Source organism: Hemitrygon akajei, unplaced genomic scaffold, assembly GCF_048418815.1.
Source record: "Hemitrygon akajei unplaced genomic scaffold, sHemAka1.3 Scf000057, whole genome shotgun sequence".
In the NCBI taxonomy this organism is placed as follows: domain Eukaryota; kingdom Metazoa; phylum Chordata; class Chondrichthyes; order Myliobatiformes; family Dasyatidae; genus Hemitrygon; species Hemitrygon akajei.
This window is the reverse complement of record NW_027331943.1, coordinates 5,773,500-5,791,796: the sequence shown is the minus strand read 5'-3', so window position 1 is coordinate 5,791,796 and position 18,297 is coordinate 5,773,500. Positions and strand designations below refer to the sequence as shown.

The 18,297-nt window shown below is 43.9% G+C and overlaps 2 protein-coding genes and 1 long non-coding RNA gene across 3 annotated transcripts in view; 2 read left to right on the top strand and 1 right to left on the bottom strand.

The window, feature by feature from the left end:
- LOC140721496 (uncharacterized) overlaps positions 1 to 18,297 on the top strand; it is a 1,502,390-nt gene that overhangs the window by 217,043 nt on the left and 1,267,050 nt on the right. The gene's annotated exons all lie outside the window — the stretch shown is intronic.
- LOC140721492 (uncharacterized) overlaps positions 1 to 18,297 on the bottom strand; it is a 692,273-nt gene that overhangs the window by 118,465 nt on the left and 555,511 nt on the right. The window lies entirely within an intron of this gene.
- LOC140721516 (NACHT, LRR and PYD domains-containing protein 3-like) overlaps positions 1 to 18,297 on the top strand; it is a 28,326-nt gene that overhangs the window by 5,904 nt on the left and 4,125 nt on the right. Inside the window, exons 2-5 of the mRNA XM_073036331.1 lie at positions 8,011 to 8,102; positions 9,116 to 9,282; positions 14,389 to 14,560; positions 14,659 to 14,724. Of these exons, the coding sequence (XP_072892432.1) occupies positions 8,093 to 8,102; positions 9,116 to 9,282; positions 14,389 to 14,560; positions 14,659 to 14,724 (415 nt within the window). The 5' untranslated portion in view covers positions 8,011 to 8,092. The remainder of the gene's footprint in view (positions 1 to 8,010; positions 8,103 to 9,115; positions 9,283 to 14,388; positions 14,561 to 14,658; positions 14,725 to 18,297) is intronic.

The window sequence follows — 18,297 nt, the reverse complement described above, 5'->3', positions numbered from 1 at the left end:
TTGTCCTGGCGTAGGTGTTACAGATCCAGAATTCACTTAAGGTAGCACCAGAGTCAAGAGAGTTTCGGGCATATTGACCTTTATAACGCAGGCTATTAAGAAGAGGGGTTGGGATATTAATGCTAAAGTTGTAATTCACCGTGATTCCAAAACATGTAGGATTGCGTGCAGTTCTGATCAGCTACTTGGAGGACAGATATGGATAAGCGTGAAAGAGTGCAGGGAAAATTACCCGGACATTGCTGGTATTTCAGGAAATAATTATAGTGATGGGTTGAACAGGTTAGAACTTGATTGCCTGGAATAGAGGAGAATGAGGGGATATTCTAGCAGGCCTCCAATTTTTCTATGCCATTGACCCCTACAATTAAAGGAAGAGTCCACAGACCCCAGGTTGGGACACCCTGCTAAAGATGTAGAAATCTATGATGGTATAAATAGGGTAAATGCAGGTAGGCATTTTCCCCTCAGCTTGGATAGGGTCATGGATTTAGGGCAAAACGTGACACATTTAATGGGTATCTGATGGGGAACTACTTCACTCAAAGGGTGGTGTGAAGGCGGAACCAGCTCCTAGCAGAAGTGAGAGATGCAGGTTCACTTTTAGCATTTGAGAGATGTTTGGGTAGGTAAATAGATGAGGGAGGTATAGAGGACTGTGGTCTGTGTGCAGGGGGATGGGACCACACCGAACATGGCACGGTCTGGATGGGCTAACAGTCCTGTGGCTGTGCTCTAACGGCTCTGTGAATCTAAATTGAAATTTCTACACATAATCGATATTTGTTGCATCCAACAATGTGTTTTTATTTTGGACCAGCGTCTGCACTGCTGAGATCTCTGTAGAGCTGAAACAACTATGAGATTTACTGAATATACCTCGAAAGGCTAATAACAGCCGCTGGAATTTTAGTATCACCATTACAAAATGGCTGAATGTTCAGTTTATCTTTGTCACAATGAAGCCGAGAACGTGTCACACTGAGTTTGTTATTTCCCCGCTCGGTTATCTTTGCGAGTCACTTCCTCCGTCACCAGGGCAACGGCTCACCAGAGCTGCAGAGAGTGTTGAACATGTTTATCGCTCTCTGGTTGCTGACTCTCAACGGAGAGCCAGTGCCCTCAGATACGAGGATACTTTGAGCATTTACTGTCCGGCATGGATTGACGAAGATTGTAGGGATTGAATTTATGCAATTCTGTTTTGGGTGTCAAACTTCTAGCAGTCAGTCAATCGTTTCTGCAGCGAAAGAACAAAAACAAATCTCCTGTACTGAGCTTCAGTGCTATCTTTTCAATTTTATGTTGAAAACATTTTGTTCCTTTTACACGACGGGTAAAGTGGCTGCTAATTGACCTAGGCTACACCACACTCAACAATAAATTAATGTACCGCTGTGTTCAATATAACTGTGGGGACAAGTTGAAATATATCAGCACCCTCTTTGTGACCCAAATGCCCATGTTTCCCGGCTGATCCCTGTCTAGACAAAGGATCATCAGGCTCCAGTTCTGTCACGGGTTGGTAGAGGAGTGTAAATTTTTGAGCTGGGATTAGCTGAGAAACTGCCACATATTGCCAGCAACAAAGAGCCCTGAGAGAGTTGTGCCTGAGATGCAATCTTAAGATGGGAGCTCCAGAAATATGGAACTGTCAGTGTTTGGGCTTCGGTCTACGTTGTTGCTTTTACAGATGCGGCTGGATGTTCCTCCTTCCGCAATGAAGCAGACGTCTCCGGGGGCTGGATATTGGTAGCGTGAATCTCTCAGTGTGAGATCCGGGAACACCCAGTGTGAGATGTGGAAAAGATGTGCGAGGCTCCCGGTGTAGGCTGTGCCCCTCTGAGGTTGGATCCTGGGTTACCACACATGTTTTGACCCAGATAAAATGAACCGGGGATCAAGGTGTCCGGGTTTATGAGATGTTGAGCGAGTATTCCAGTTCTGTGCTCAGATGTTTGGTTCTGAAGTTCCTTTGGAAGCAAAGCAGAGAATGAGTTCCCATTCCATCCCTCACAGAGAGAGGCTGTGATTAAATACGCTGTTGTGTGTTTGCACCAATAGAAATAGACTGGGGTTTCAGAATTCAATTCACATTTGGAAATTCCCCCTCACTGTCACCTGTCTATCTGCCAGTGGGAGTCAAAGAGAAACTCAAGATGCTGAAGATAGAACAGAATATGGAACAGTACATCACAGGAACAGGCCCTTCAGCCACAATGGTGTGCCAAACCAGCTGAAAAGTAAATCAACTCCCCCCCCCTCAAAAAACAACGAATGACTCCTTCCTACAAAATGTCCATTTGCGCTCAATCTTCCTCACACCCATGTGCCGACCTAAACGTCACTTAAAAGCCTCCAGTGTATTTGCTTCCACCGACATAACAGACAGCAGATTCCAGGCATCCACACCTCTCTGAGTGAAACAAGTTACCCTCACATTTCCATTGCATTTACTCGCTCACACCTTCATTGCATGGCCTCTGGTATTAGACATTTCCAAACAGAGAGAAGATACTCCCTGTCTACTCTGCCAATATTTTTCATTCTCTTATGAACCTCTATCTGATCTTCCCTCAGTCCTCACCGCTCCATGGAGAACAACCCAAGATTTTCCACTAAAAAGCTGGGAGATGTTTGAATCCATTCTGACGAAAGGTCAGGAAACCGAATCGCGAACATTTTTCCTCTCCCCACAGCTGTTCCTTACCTGCAGAGGGTTTCTAGTGATTCCAGTTTCTCTTTATTGCATTCACCCTGGAAAATGTTAAATCTCCTGCGAATGGACCAGTGTACCAGCGCTCGTTTTGTGAGAGTTGATAGAAGAGTAAAGAAACCAAAGCTTTTCCAAATACATTATCCTGGTACTAATTGTCCCATTTTCCCCGGAAATGTATTCAGTACATTTGTTGTTAACAAGGTTCACAAAATAAACTCACGAATGATAAGCTTTATTCATAAGGAACATTTGATGGCCGTGGCGGTGTTCAGTGGAGTTCAGAGGGAAGGTGATTGGGGGTTGGTGGGGGTGAGGGGAGTTAGGGCGGGAGTGATTATTTACACGAACTGAATAACGACAAGTCTCGATGCAGTGGAAATGGAGAGGGTGACTTGATTAGACGGAGAGTCTGGGATCTGAGAGTGGGATCTGAGAGTCTGGGATCTGAGAGATCTGAGATCTCAGAATAAGGAAGCTTCACTTTAAAACTGAGATGGGAGCAATTACTTTAGCCAGAGGGTGGTCGAGACTATCGTTGGGTATATTTATTTTCTGGATTGCTAAATAAGTTGAGTGTTATAGCAAGGAAGCAAGAATACGGTGTTGGAAAAAAAAACATCCTCCATGATTGATTATGGAACAAACTAGAAAGACCGAATCACCTAATTCTACTCCTATGTATCTTATACCATGACTGTGTGATGACTTCTTGGTATCCCATCACGAACGACAAAATATTCAGACGCTGGAAATCCAAGCAACACACACGAAATGCTGGAGGAACTCAACGGTCCAGCCTGCGTCTATGGAAGAGAGTAGAGTCGACATACAGATCTTCCCTGGTCTGATGAGTTCTTCCAGCATTTTGTGCCTGTTCTTTTGTATCCCATGTCAGGCTTGTAAAGTGTGAGGGACAGTTCCTGATTTCTTCACTCGGATCATTCTATATGCGTTCAAGATTTAAATTTCAGGTTAATGCTTTGTTCCCGTTTGTATTAGTAACATACTTCATTGTCTCTCTGGTTAAAGTTACACCTGTGATGAGAGATTTATTGGCAGAAAAGCCCACATCTGGAAGCAAATCACAACTGAAGACGAGGGAACAGCAACAAGTGAACGAGCCCGAGGACTGAGAGCACCGAACGGAGAGAACCCGTCTCACTCGGAGATTCCATTGATTCAGTCAGGAGAAAGTTTGGTTTACTCTAAAGTAAAGTAAAGGAAAGTTGGTCCTTCAGACATTACATTTCTGTACCAAGATAAATAAGAAATAGCTGGAGTGAGACTGAATAAACCCAGAAGTGTCAGTGGCAATCATTCCAGATCTGCTGTCAGCATCCTATCTCTCTGAAGCCACGCACATTCCTCATATTGTCTACTCACTTCAGACTTGTCACTTCTCATGTTTCCTTGCTTGCCTGTGTTAGGTCATAATAATCTCTAAACGCATTGAGAATTTCCTCCCTTTACAAGATGCCACGACCGCTTTCTGCTATAGTGATTGCAGAAATGTGGAATTACCATAAACAACAGCAACATAATGATTCCTCCAGCTATTGCAAGCTGCAATGATATACTTGCCCTCGATATAAGTATATCGTCGTGCCAGGGTCTGTTAAGAGCAAACCCTCCTGATGCTAAATGTCCCAGCACCACATTTCATTCAGACCTAACTAGCAAATGCCAACTAATAATTTACATTGACATAGACTGGCGTCATCAAGTATTTTCTACCAATAAATTGTCTGTGATTAAGCAGAAATAGATTTTGCAATGTTCCTATTTGACGCAGTACCAAAGGCATGGGTTATACCTGTACTTGAGATGAAGGAATGTTCCTGCAGCCAGGATTGCTATAGCTGCTGGAATCGGTTTAAACTCAGTCGCTTCGGGATGGGAGCCAGTTTGTTCGTTCAGATAACAAAGGAGTTGACGTTAAGGTAGATGCAATGTTCACAGAGACTGTGGGATGTTTGGCTGTGGACAGGGCATCACGTCTTGAAAAGCAGCAACAACTTCTCCTCCCCGCCGACTCCCCCTCACACCCTCCTATTTTTTTTTTCGCCGGTGTTAATCGCGGGAGTTGCGAACTCTTTATACTCACTGATTAGTGAAAGTAGAGCTTTTGATTCCATTCAAAGCCCAGTTTGTTTATAAAGAGCGGGGTTGAAGTGTTATCGAGATGAACATGGGGGAATGCATAACGCAAGTTTAAATCAGATCAGCAGCAGTTTCGGAGGGCCGAGTGGTCCACTTACGCTTTTGGTGTCTTGATTAGAAAAGTTCTCACAGTTTTATTAGTGTAAGCCAATATAACATTAGCAAATTAATTATATTGTGGAACTGACAGGAAACATTACATTGATTAAGTATATACATCGAGATTTGTGCGTTAATGTTGTACCCCTGCTGGTTGCGGATCGACCATGACTCACTCGGTGAGCTGGCCAGCGCGGTACGGGACCGAGGGACGCGCTCCCCGTTCCCTGTTACTGACTCTACAGTCTCCCCATCTACCGCGCGCACCAGGTCACCGCCCACGCGCGCCCTCTCGCGGAGCTTCATCGCCCTCGCGCTCCTGGGTTGACATTGAGACGATTTAAGCAACTGCACGTACCCGGTATCTCTAATGAAGAGACGTGAGATTTACCTGTCTCTAATTGGTGACAGCAAATGCCAATTTAGCATACCAACCAACGGGGATATGGGTTTCGTCAATAAGGCGTTAGCTCCATAGACCCCACCAGGTGGGGCCCATGGGAGTGCCCATAGTAACACCCTTGGTCTGCAGAAAGTAGGAAGATTCAAAAAAGAAGTTATTAAGTGTGAGTTCCAGTTCCACCAACCGGAGGAGTGTGCTGGTGTTGCAGAACTGGTGAGGTCGATTCTCCAGAAAGTAGCGGAGGGCATGGTGAGGTGGAAGGCATGGGAGGTATCCCGGATGTAGTTGGGGAAGGACTGAACTATGGGTGACAAAATGGAGTCCAGGTAGGTAGACACAAGTTCGGTGGGGCAGGAGCAGGCCGAAACAATGGGTCTACTGGGACAGTCAGGCTTGTGGATCTTGGGGAGGAGGTGAAACCGAGCAGTGCGGGGTGTGGGAATTATGAGCTTTTTTGGCTGAGGATAGAAGGTCTCCGGAGTTGGTAAGGGCAGTGATGGTACGGAAGACAATGGTAATTCCTTCCCTCTCCCTTCACCCATCCCATTTTCATTCTGCCTCCACCTCCAGCTGCTTATCACCGCTCTCATGATTCTGCCTTCTTCCACTACATGGTGCTTTCACCTTACATTCCTTCTTCACCTTTCCTGCCTATCCCCTCCCTGCTTCCCCTCCCAAACCTCTTGATCTTTCCTCTTCCTGGCTTTTCACCTGGCACCTTCCAGCCTTCTCCTTCCCACCCTCCCCCCAATTTCTTTATAGGGTTTCGTCCCCTTCCCTCTTCAGTGCTGATGAACGGTCTCGGCCCGAAACCTTGACTGCTCGTTTGCACGGATGCTGCCCAACCTGCTGAGTTCCTCCAGCGTGTTGTACGTCCTCTTTGTTGGAAACTGCCTCTCTAAGATACCACAGGGGCATCGGCATTTCCCGAGTGTTATTATCTATCCATTGTAGCCTCTGTCATCTTCTGCTTCTTTTACCTTCTGTTTTACTGAACATGAGAGTCTTCTCCAAGGAATCCTGTCATCTCATGGGTGTCTAAAATTTTTCAGCTTTTCAAGTATTTCTTCAAGTATTGACTTGTTGGATCTGCTTGCTGTCCAATGAACTCTTTACACATTCCTCCAGCATCCAAGTTCAAAGGCGTCGATTATTTTGTCTTCAGCCTCACTCATAGTCCAGCTCTCACAGCCATACATCACATCTGGAAATACCATAGACTTGACTCTACGGTCCTTTGTAGACAATTCATGTCTCTGCGCTTCAGTATTTTATCTAAATTTCCCATTGCTGCCCTCCCCAGAAGTAAGCGCCGGTTAATTCTGTGGCTGCAGTTACTATGTATAGAAATCTTTGAACCGGGGAAGATAAATTCCGTCACTGCTTCCACTTCCTTTCCATGTATTACCACGGAGTTAATAGGACTGGATGGTTTTCTTAATATTGAGCAAGAAGCCGGCTTTCCACTTTCTTCTTTCACTTTCATTAGAAGCTTCTTCAGATCCTCCTCACTCTCGGCCATTAGAATAGTATCACCTGCATATCTGAGCTTGTTCATATTTTCTGGTAATTTTGATTCCAACATGTTGAGTCCTCTAGACCAGCATTCCTCATGATGTGTTCAGCACATAGATTAAATAAGCTGGGTGACTGTATGCAGCCTTGTCGTAATCCTTTCCCAATCTTGAACTAGTTTGTTTTTCCATGGTCAGTTCTAACTGTTGCTTCTTGATCTTGTATTTGCCATAGTTTATTATGGTCCACACTGTTATATAAAAAAAACAAAAAAAAATTAGAGTAGTCAATAAAACATAGATAAATACTTTTCTGGAATTTTCGCGATTTCTCCATTATCCAGCGTAGTTTTGCAATTTGGTTTCTGGTGCCTCTGCCTCTTCTAAAACCAGCTTGTACATCTGGCTGTTCGTGTTCCATATATTGCTGGAGACTTGCTTGCACGATCTTTATCATTACTTTTCTAGCATGTGAAAATTTCCGGTCATTTGAACAATCCTTTACATTTCCCTTCTTGGGTATTGGAATAAAAACAGATCTTAATCCAGCCTAAAGTTCATTGTTGTTTATTTCCCCCCCAGATCTGCTGGAAAATTGCATGCATCACTTTTACAGCATCACCTTCTAGAGTTTTAAACAATTCAACTGGAATCCTGTCTCATCCTGCAGCCTTATTATTGGCAATGTTTTCTATCGCCCATTCGACTTCACTTTCCAGAAAGTCTGGCTCCAGATCGATGAGAGAGTGATTGCAGATGTCTTCGCTGTTGGATCTTTCTACAATTCTTATGTGTGTTCCTGCCAACTCTTTTTGATGTTGTCTGCTTCTGTAAGGTCCTTCCCTTCTTTGTCTTTTCCTATGCTCATTTTACATGAAATATTCCTTTGATTTCTCTCATCTTCTGCAACAGATTTCGTTTTTTTTCCCCCAATTCTGTTAGCTGTTTCAGCTTCAATGCATCTCTCCTTCTTGAACTTTGTATTCAGTTGGAGGTCTTTGTTCAAATCTCCGTTTGCTCTCTGGAATGTAGGAGAGTGAGCAGTGACCTTACAAAAGTGGTTGAAATTATGAAGGGCAGAGTAACTGTCTCACTCCTTTATTTGTGTAATTCAGGTCATTGCCAGCAGGTGGTGCTTTCTTCCACCCGGCCGGCAGACAAGAAGACGGCAATCAACCAACGTCAGTCAGAGTCAAAATGGACACAGGTATGCTCACTGGGCTGTTTCCCATTAAAAATCTGTTCTTATGCTACACGTGTAGTCAAATCATCAATAGTTCAGAACGATAAACTTGGGAGATAAAGGGGCAGAGAGAAAGTACCATCAAACGGGGTCATTGTTCCATTATCTATTCCAAGGGGAATAGTCGAATCACTCCGGTCACCATGTAAATCTTCACCTCAGTGAAAGGAGATGGAGCTCCTGAATAAGGTGGGTAGTCATTAGCAGTGTCCACAAGGATCACTGATACGTCATGCGTCGTGTGTGATGTAAATAAATTAATAATAAACTATGTCTTACTCAAATGATATACTGGGTGAACTGATTCGTTGATTACAGAGTTGACGGAGTTGAGCAAATTTGGGACTTCGTCAACGTGTTCAGCATCCAATTAGAAATATGAAGAGAGTCACCAAGTACAGTTAATTCAGGCAAATGTTAGAAGTTACACTTTGGACGTTCGCGAGCGATGTTCAGAGTGAATGCTGGGACCGTTAATAAGATTGATGTATGGATGTGTCTTGTGATGGATATGCATAGCTTCCTGAAAGTAGCAACACATTTGGTAGATTGCTAACGATGAGTTGAGGTATTTTTTGAAGTTGACCTGTAACTGGGTACGCGTTGGTTAAGAGATAATTTCAGAATTGTCCACACATCTGGTAACCAAATCACAAGAATGATGTGGTGATTCTGGTGAGAGTGCAGACAAGTTTCACCACAAATACCAGAGGGAATAGGTTTAAGGTTAGACGGTACAGTTTAAAGGGGATTTAGAGTGCATGTTTTCCACAGAGAGTAATAGGTGTCTGGAATGTCCTGCCAAAGGAGGGGATGGAAACAGACACTCAGTAGCATCTGAGAGGCGTTTGAACCCATGAATATGTCGGGAATGAAGGGATATTGACCATGTTGCTGAAGTTGGGATTGGTTTAAATTGGCATCGTGTCCGCATACGCATGGTACACTCTACTATTTTATGTTCTTTTTGACTACAGATCTGAACTCCACAATCTCCGCCTTCCTGTCAAATTGTGAAGATCACCACCTGTTCCGGTTGACGAGATTCTACATGGAGCGACTGGAGCAGGCGATTGAGGAGGGTGTGGAGGGAGTCAGTTTCATGTTAATGGGCGAGGATCACTTCACCGGGCCAGAGTATCACGTAAGTGGGCGAGACACAGGCTGAGTGTAGAACCAACGCAACGGAACCTCTGGGCAGTGAAAATCCAGCAATGCTTGTGCAGAACATCTGGAAAAGAGTTTTCATGAGCGGAAACTATATTTTCCGATTTTTAGATGACACTCATTTTTAGACAGGTTAGGATACAGACAATGATTGACAGGTGAATTTAGTAATATGACATTTGACGAACATTGCAAGTGGACAGAGACTTACTCTACATCACTCTGCCTGACATCACATCATCCTCCCAATATTCGACTTTAATGGACATTCACCAAACCGTGTTCTGATGACCCACGGGATTCCCACAAATCAAATATATAGTGACTTATTTCTCTGCTCATTCTCAGTCTACCTTCAAACCCATTTTCAACTGACTAGGCAACACTGACTATCGTCTCTCATTTGATCTACGGGCCATTTTTTGATCAATATCACAACATGCCTCATGGTTCAGTTAACTTCTGTTCCTATGTGAATGTTCCAATTTGTGTTTGTACTTACTACAGCTTATACTGTTTACACTGGGGAGTGCAACATTATTATCATTAAAAATATTCCGAGCATCTACGGCTAACGCAGTATTACAGAGAAACAGTTTCCTATGGTCCTTGCGCTACTGGAGTATATTCATCTTTTGCCACCCAGACTGAATTTCAGTGAAGAGCCACACACCATACTGAACACTACATTCTACGTGACGCAGCTGACAATTTCAGTCCAAACTTCTTTTTCAACGTTACCAACAGTTGGCTTTGGTCTGTCACACATGCACAATGGTCCAGAATTTGCTGTCTGTTCCTCACCGCCTGTTCCCAGCTGTAGGCTGACACTGGAGCGCTCATGGAGTCCGGCAGTGAAGTGTGAACCTGCTGGGTTTCACCGACAATTACCCCAGGGAAAATCAACAGTGACCCTGCCATAGTTTGACCAACCCATAGTCATCAAACTCTACAGTACAGTAGCATGATCTTCGGACCATCCAGTCCACAGCGACATATTATCTGCTTAGTCCCACTGATCGGCACACTTGCTGGAGAAGTCCACAACTCTCCCATTGAATGAAATTATCCAACTTGATCTTAAATGTACAAGTCGAATGTATATCGACTAATTTCGATGGCAACGCGTGTTACGCTCTCAGCAACCTCTGAGTGAACAGGTTCCCCTCATATTGCCTTTCACCTGTCATCGTTACCCCATGACCTCTAATTCCAGTCCCACGCAACCTCAGCAGTAAATGCCTTTTCACACTAACTTTCTCTATACCTTTTATAAACGGATACCTCTATCACATCTCCACTGGTCCTCCTACACTCTATGGAATAATGTCCTGGCCTATTCATCATTTCCCTTTCTCTCAGTTCCTCAAGCCTTGTCAACAATCTGTATTTTTTTTCTGCACTCAGTAAATCATTTATATCCTTCCAAGAGACAGGTGCACACATTGCTTTAAATCAGTTTCTGCCACATCAATTTCGACATAATATTCCAACTTCTGTATTCAATATTTTGATTTATGAAGGCCCATGTCCTCAATGCTTTCCAACGCCATCTAACTTCGACAACATTTTAAATAAATTTCGGATGTCCATTCTCTGATACCTTAGTTTAACCGCACTGCTCAATGCCCTACCACTCAATGTCTTACTGTTATCATGGTTTGTTCTCATAAAGTACATCACCTCGCAAGGTTCTTCATTAAATTCTATCTTTGAAACTCCATTCCACCTTTTGCAAGCTGTTCCATGTCCCGCTGTAAGCTCTGACACCCTTTCTCACTGTCACTACGCTGGTGTCATCCACAGATTTGCTGACCCAGTTTACCACATTGTCATACAGAGCATTGATATATATGACCGACAACACCAGACCCAGTACAGATCCCTGCCGCACACCACTAGTCATAGACCTCCAGTCAGAGAAGCAAACCTCTACTATCTCTTTTAGCTTCTCTCGCGAATCCAATATCTAAACTAACTTGCGGCCATGTCATGAATTCCAAGCAACTTGCTGAAGTCCGAGTAGACAACATCCACTGACTTGTTTTCATTATTTGCCCGGTAACTTCTTCAAGAAACTATAAGATTGGTTAGACGGGATTTAGCAGGCACAAATCAGTGTTGAATACCCGTAATTAATCGTTGTCCATCCAAATACTCATATCCCGTCCCTTAGAGTACCTGCCAATAACATTACCATCATTGGTGTTGACTCACCAACCTGTAATTCCGTGCCTTAATTTTACAGACTTTCAAGCAGCAGAACAGCATTGCCTACCCTCCAATGCTTCCATTTCTGACATTTTAAATTCCTCTGCTGGAGCACTTGCAATCTCTGAAATAGCCTCAAACGAGGTACGAAGGAAAGCACTAGGGATTTATCAACCTTCACCTGCTTCAAGACAGTAAATATCTCCTCCTCTATAATCCGTGCATTGTCCATTATCTCACTGACGTTTTCCCTCACTCTGAAGACTCTGTATAACTCCTAACTAAATATAAATGCAAAACAAAAAGACTTAAAATCTCCCCCGCCTTTTTCAGCTTCATGGATAAAGGCCCACTCTGAACTTCAAGAAATCCAATTTTGTCCGCTGGTATTCTTTTGTTCTGAGTATATTTGATGAAGAGTTTGGGGTTCTCCTTTTCCTTGACTGCTAGAGCAAACTCATGCCATACTTTAGCCCTCCCGATTTCCTCCTTTAGTAACTTTTGCATTTCTTGTACTCCTCAAGTACCTCATTTGATCCTTCGAGCCTGTATTTGCGATGCGCTCAGGGCCTCAATATCTCTCAGAAACCAGGACTTGTCTTGCCTTTTATTCTGTCATGAATATTCGATCTGTATTTGTGGACATTCATGGATTCAAACTTCAAAATTTCAGCCTTGGACGCCTCACACCTACCAATCACCTCGGTACCAGAAAACAACCTGACCCAATCCTCTTTCGTCAGATCCTTTCTGATACCATTAAAATTAGCCTTTCTCCAATTTAGATTGTTAACCTGAGGACCAGATATTGTCCATAATGTTCTTTAAAGTAATGTCATTTTCATCACCACACCCCTGCACACAGCACTATCACCTGACGTGTCTTGTACTCTGATACAATTCCAGTATTTGCTCTCTGTAGTCATGACTTCAATATATTGATTACGGAAACGTCCCTGGACATACTTGAGCTACACTATCCCATCCGGCCCTTTCAAGTACGGATACCCCAGTCGATACATCGACAATTAAAATTACCTACCATCAGAACATAGTATTTCTTGTAACGGTCTGTGATCTCCCTACAAATTTGATACTCTAAATCCCATTGACTATTGGGTGGTCCACAAAGTCATCCAATTAACGTGTTCGTCCCTTTCTTATTGCTTAGTTTCACCCTCGTAGACTCAGTAGATGAGCTCTCCTGTCTGTCCTGTCTGAGCAATGCAGTGATATTTTTTCCTAATACCACCCATTCTTCACCTCTATCGAATCGTGTCTAACGCTACAGAATCCTGGAATGCTGAACAACCAGTCCGGCGCATATTCCAAACAAATCATATGAATGGTTACAACGCTGTAGTTCAATGTGCTGATCCATGAGTGAAGCTCGTGTGCCTTTCCGACAATACTGCTTGCATTGGTATAATACGGATTTCGGAAAAAAATAGCTTCACGATGCTCATCTTTTAGCTACTCGACTTTCCCACACAACCGCTCCATTATCCACTCTGGTTCTTCATTCCCCTGCATCTTAAGTTTAACACATCTCCCCTCCCTATGCAGCGCTAACAATTCTTCACTTAAGGGTATCAGCGCCCTCCAATATGAGTGTAAAACCATCACGTCTGTCCAAGTCCCAACTTTCTTGGAAGAGATCCCAATTATCCCAAAAATCTGAAGCCCTTGGTCATGTGTCATATCATCAGCCACACGTTAAAATGCACTATCGTCCTATTTCCGACCTCACTAGCACGTGATACGGGTCGCAATCCTGAGAACACAATTATGGGGATCCTGCCTTTGCTTAGCATCTAACCCCATGAGCTCACTTTGCAGGACATCATCATACTTCCTGCACTTGCCATTGGTACCAATGTGAACCACGTCATCTGGCTACTCATCCTGTCCTTTTTAACTTTGCAGAGTCGATGCGAGATATCCCTGACCTTGGCAACACACCATCCAGCAATCTTGCTGTTGTCAGCAGAATTTCCAGCCTGTTTTCCTAACCACTGAAGTCCCTCTGTTAGTGAAGCTCACTCTTCCCACCCCTTCTGAGTCACAAAACCAAACTCAGTGCCAGAGGCATAATCGACATGGCTTTTCTCTTCTAGGTCATACCCCGAAACAGAGAGCTATACATCTGTTATAGAGGGGCTCCCTGCAGGGAGATATTCTGATTTTCCCCTGCTGACAGTTACCCAGTTACCTGTGTCCTACGCCTTGGGTATACAGCACTCCCTGTATAGCCCGTCAGTTAACCTCTCAGCCTGATGAGTGATCCCTGGTTCATCCAGTTCCTTAACACAGTCTATAATAAGCTGCAGTTGTATGCCCTTCTTGCAGTTGTCAAGGACACTGGAGGTCTCCTTGCCTTGCCGCGCCCTGTAGGAAGAGCATTCCCCTAGCCTTCCTGGCATTCGCACTGCTCTAACCGTGAAAACGACTGGTAAAATCGTACCAAAAATCTGCCTGAAGCCTCACTGGACCTTCTCTGACAATAAGTCTCAACTCCCCATTCTATCTATGTCCTCTCCGCTTAAACGTTGCCAAGTGGATAATTACCCCGCAATCTGTGGCACAGAATGACCGGACTGACCACACTCGCTTCTTTTAAATTATTTCAACACGCACAGCACGCGGGAGGAACTCAGCAGGTCGGGCAGGATCCTTGCAAACGAACTGTCAATGTTTCAGGCCGACAACATTCGTCAGAAGAAATTTTATTTTTATTTTTTTCTCCTGCTATGAACACTTCAATGGTTCTTAGCGATCTGTGACGTTCAAAATGTGCTGAGTTAGTCCATGTTCAGGGTAGATTTGTACCCATCCCTCCGCTCCTCAATATATTCTCCATTGTGCATTACAGAGCGTGACTGAGCTCGCGGAGAAGGGAAACCGAGCGGGCGCTTCCAAACTCCTCCTGGATCTGGTGATGGAGAAGGGCTCCGGGGCCCGGAGGGTGATGTGGGAATCCTTTGTAAAACTACATCACCATTTACCGAAGCTGAGCAGAATATTGGATGAAATACGGAAACGTGGTACGGTGAACAATACATTGTGTGTTACAGATGTAAATGCTGATGAATTTACAGTATTACACAGAACAGACTTAATGCAGGTTAATCTGTTTGAACAGGTGACGGCCAGTTCGCCTACATGGACACCGAGCGGGGTTTATATGAATTGCCCGCGCATCTGAAAGGTAAGCGATGGAACAGAAATCTCAAAATATTCATTTCGTTACGACAGTCTGAATACCTGTGTTTAGAGGCAAGTTTCTACACTGGCAGAAACTGGGAGGCAGGTTTTTGTTGCCGTGGCTGAAGACAGGAAACCAAAATGCATTTGTCACCACACACGGTACATTTTGGGTCCCAGACGCCTCTATAGGTTTTATAAACTGACATTCCCCTCACTGAATATCAGGAGATTTGACAAAACTAGAGCCAGACCTCTCCAACTGGAAAATCCAACTCCAGCAAAGGAAATCTCACACGTCTGGTCCAAAGTGGAGCCGATATTTGTTGTGATTCCTCCATAAGAACAGAAGACATTCGGGAACATTAGGTCATTCAGCCCACTGAGTCTGTTCCGCCATTCCATCATGGCTCATCCTGCATCCCACTCAACCTCATGCACTTGCCTTCTAACATATCCTTTGATGCCCTGACTGATCAGAAAACGACGACCTTCCGCCTTGGCCTCCACTACAGTCTGTAGCATAGCATTTTAAGGAACCACTACTCGCTAAAAAAAAAATCCCTCCTTACCTCTGTTCTAAAGTGTCTCTCCCTCACTTTTCAGGCTGTGCCCCTTAGTTCTGTGTACTTTCACCATTGAAAATATCCTCTCCTCATCCACCTGTTCTTGTCCTTTCATCTTGCGGTAGGGTTCAAGGACATCCCCGCGTGTTCTATTGTATTCCACTTTTGCCCAAAGTTGCCAAAATGTTCCTCATAATGTAACCCTTTCATTCCTGCAATCATCTTCGTGAACATGTTCTGGACACTCTCCAGTGATAACACTTCCTTTATGAAATATAGGACCCAAAACTGTTGACAACTCTTCAAGTGCGGTCTGACGAGTGTCTGAAAAGACTCAGCATTACTTGTTTTTGATTTTACATTCGATTCCCCTTGAAATAAGTGCCAACATTGCATTTGCCTTCTTTACCACAGATTCGACCAGTAAATTAACCTTCTGGTAGTCTTGCACGAGGACTCCTAAGTACCTCTGTACCTCTGATGTTTAGACCTTCTTCCGGTTTAGGTAATGTTCCGCTCTATTGTTCCTTTTACCACAAGGTATTTCCATACATTTTCCAGTACTGTATTCCACCTTTGACATTTCTCCCTACTCTTCCAATTTGTCTGTGTCTTGCTGCAATCGCCTTGCTTCCTCAACAATACCGAAACCTACACCTATCTTCATATCATCCGCAAAGCCATTTTTTAAATTACTGACAATCAATGTGAAAAGCATTGGTCCCAATACTGACCCTGAGGAAAACCACTAGTCACCGACAGCCAAGCAGAAATGGTCCATTTTATTCCCATTCGCTGCCTCCTGTGTGTCAGCAATTCCGTTCGCCTTGCCAGTATCTTTCCGGGAACACCATAAGATTCTAACTTGTACATAAGTATCATATGTGGCCCCATATCAAATACCTTCTGAAAATCCACTTGACTGGCATCAACTGCCTATCCTTTGTCCACCCTGCTTGATACTACCTCGAGGATCTTTAACAGATTTGTCAGGCAAAATTTCGCGTAACAGAGAGCATGGTGACTTTGACTTATTTTGTCATTAGTCTCCAAGAACCAGGAATCCTCAAACTTAATAATACACTTCAAGAATTCCCAACCAATGTGATTTTGCTATCTGGCCTAGAATTCCCTTTCTTTGTCATTCCTCCCTTATTATAGAGTGGAGTCACATTTGCAATCCTCCACTCCTCTGAGACCATGGCAGAATCAAGCGTTTCTTGAAAAATTCTTGACCGATGCATCCGTTAACTCTTCAGTAACCTCTTTCAGAACTCTGGGATATAGTCCATCTGGCCCAGGTGACTTATCCAGCTTAAGACTGTTCAGTATGCCAAACACTTTTTCTTTTGCAATAGCAATGACACTCACACCTCCTGCCTGTCACTCACGAACCACTGCACACTGCTAGCGTGTTCCACAGTGAAGACATATGCAGAGTACCCATTAGGTTCATCTGCCATTTCCTTGTCTCACGTTACTACTTCAACATCATTTTTCAATGATCCCTCGCCAATTTTACTTCCTTTTACTCTACATAACTGAAAAACACGTTAGTTAATGTGCTGTATATTATTGGCTTGTCTGGATTCATAATTAATCTTTTCTATTCTTATAGCTTTATCCGTTGACTTTTGTTGTTTTTTAAAAGGTTTCCTTTCATCCAACTTCCCACTCATTGTTGCTACCTTATATGCCCTTCCGTTTTATGTTATGCAGTCCGTAACTTCCTTTGTCAGTCATGGTTGCCTACCCCTGCCATTTGAGAACTTCTTCCGATGTGGACCATATCTATCCTGCGCCTTGTGAACCATTCTCAAAGCTTCCAGCCCTCTCAACTGTGCCGTAATCCCCGGTATTATAATCCATCTGGGCAAGCTCCTCTCTCATGCCCCTGTAATTCGTTCTGCAATACTGATAGATGCGACTTTTATTTACTCTCAAATTACAGTATGAATCAACATCAGGGAATTGCCTGAGTTCATGTACTATCTCCTCGCAGCAGAGGAGACAGTAGAAATGTGGTGGGGGTATATTGCCTGTGTCCATATTGAAACATAGGAAACATAGAAAACCTACAGCATAATACATCCTTTCGGCCCACATATCTGTGTTGAACATGTCCCTACCTGAGAAAGTACCCAGGGTTACCCATAGCCCACTATTTTTCTGAACTCCATGTACCTGTCCAGGATTCTCTTAAAAGACCCTATCTTATTCACCTCCAGCACCGTCGCCGGCAGCCCATTCCAGGCACTCACTACTCTCTGTGTAATAAATTTAGTCCTTAGAACTCCTCTGTACCTACTTCCAAGAACTTTAAAACAGTGCCCTCTCATGCTAACCATTTCAGCCCTGCCAAAAATCCTCTGACTATCCACATGATTAATGCCTGTCATCACCTTATACACTATCATGTCACCTCTCATCCTCTGTTACTCCAAGAAGAAAAAACCGAGTTCTCATAATCTATTCTCACAAGCCATGCTCCCCAATCCAGGCAGCATCCTTGTAGATCTCCTCTGCACGCTTTCTATGGTTTCAACATCGTTCCTGTAGTAAGGCAACCAGAACTGAGTATTCCAAATTAAGTCTGACCAGGGTCCTACATATCTGCAACATTTCCTTTCGGCTTCTAAACTCAATCCCACGACTCATGAAGGTCAATGCACTGTATGCTATCTTAAACACAGTGTCAACATATGCAGCAGCTTTGACAGTCTTATGGAGTCAGTCCACAAAACCAGCCGGACTTTGACTTATTTTGTCATTTGTCTCCAGGTACCTCGAAACCTCCACGTTAGTAAGAGACTCCACAACCATCAGGTTTGGCTAACAGGCCTATAATTTCCCTCTTTTGCCTCCCGCCCTTCTTAAAGAGTGAAGTGATATTTGCACGCCACTCCGGTCCCTCCGGGACCATGTCAGACCAATGCATCTGTTATCTCTCCGGCAACCTCTCTCAGGTCTCTGGGATATAGTCCATCTTGCCCCGTTGACTTATCCATCTT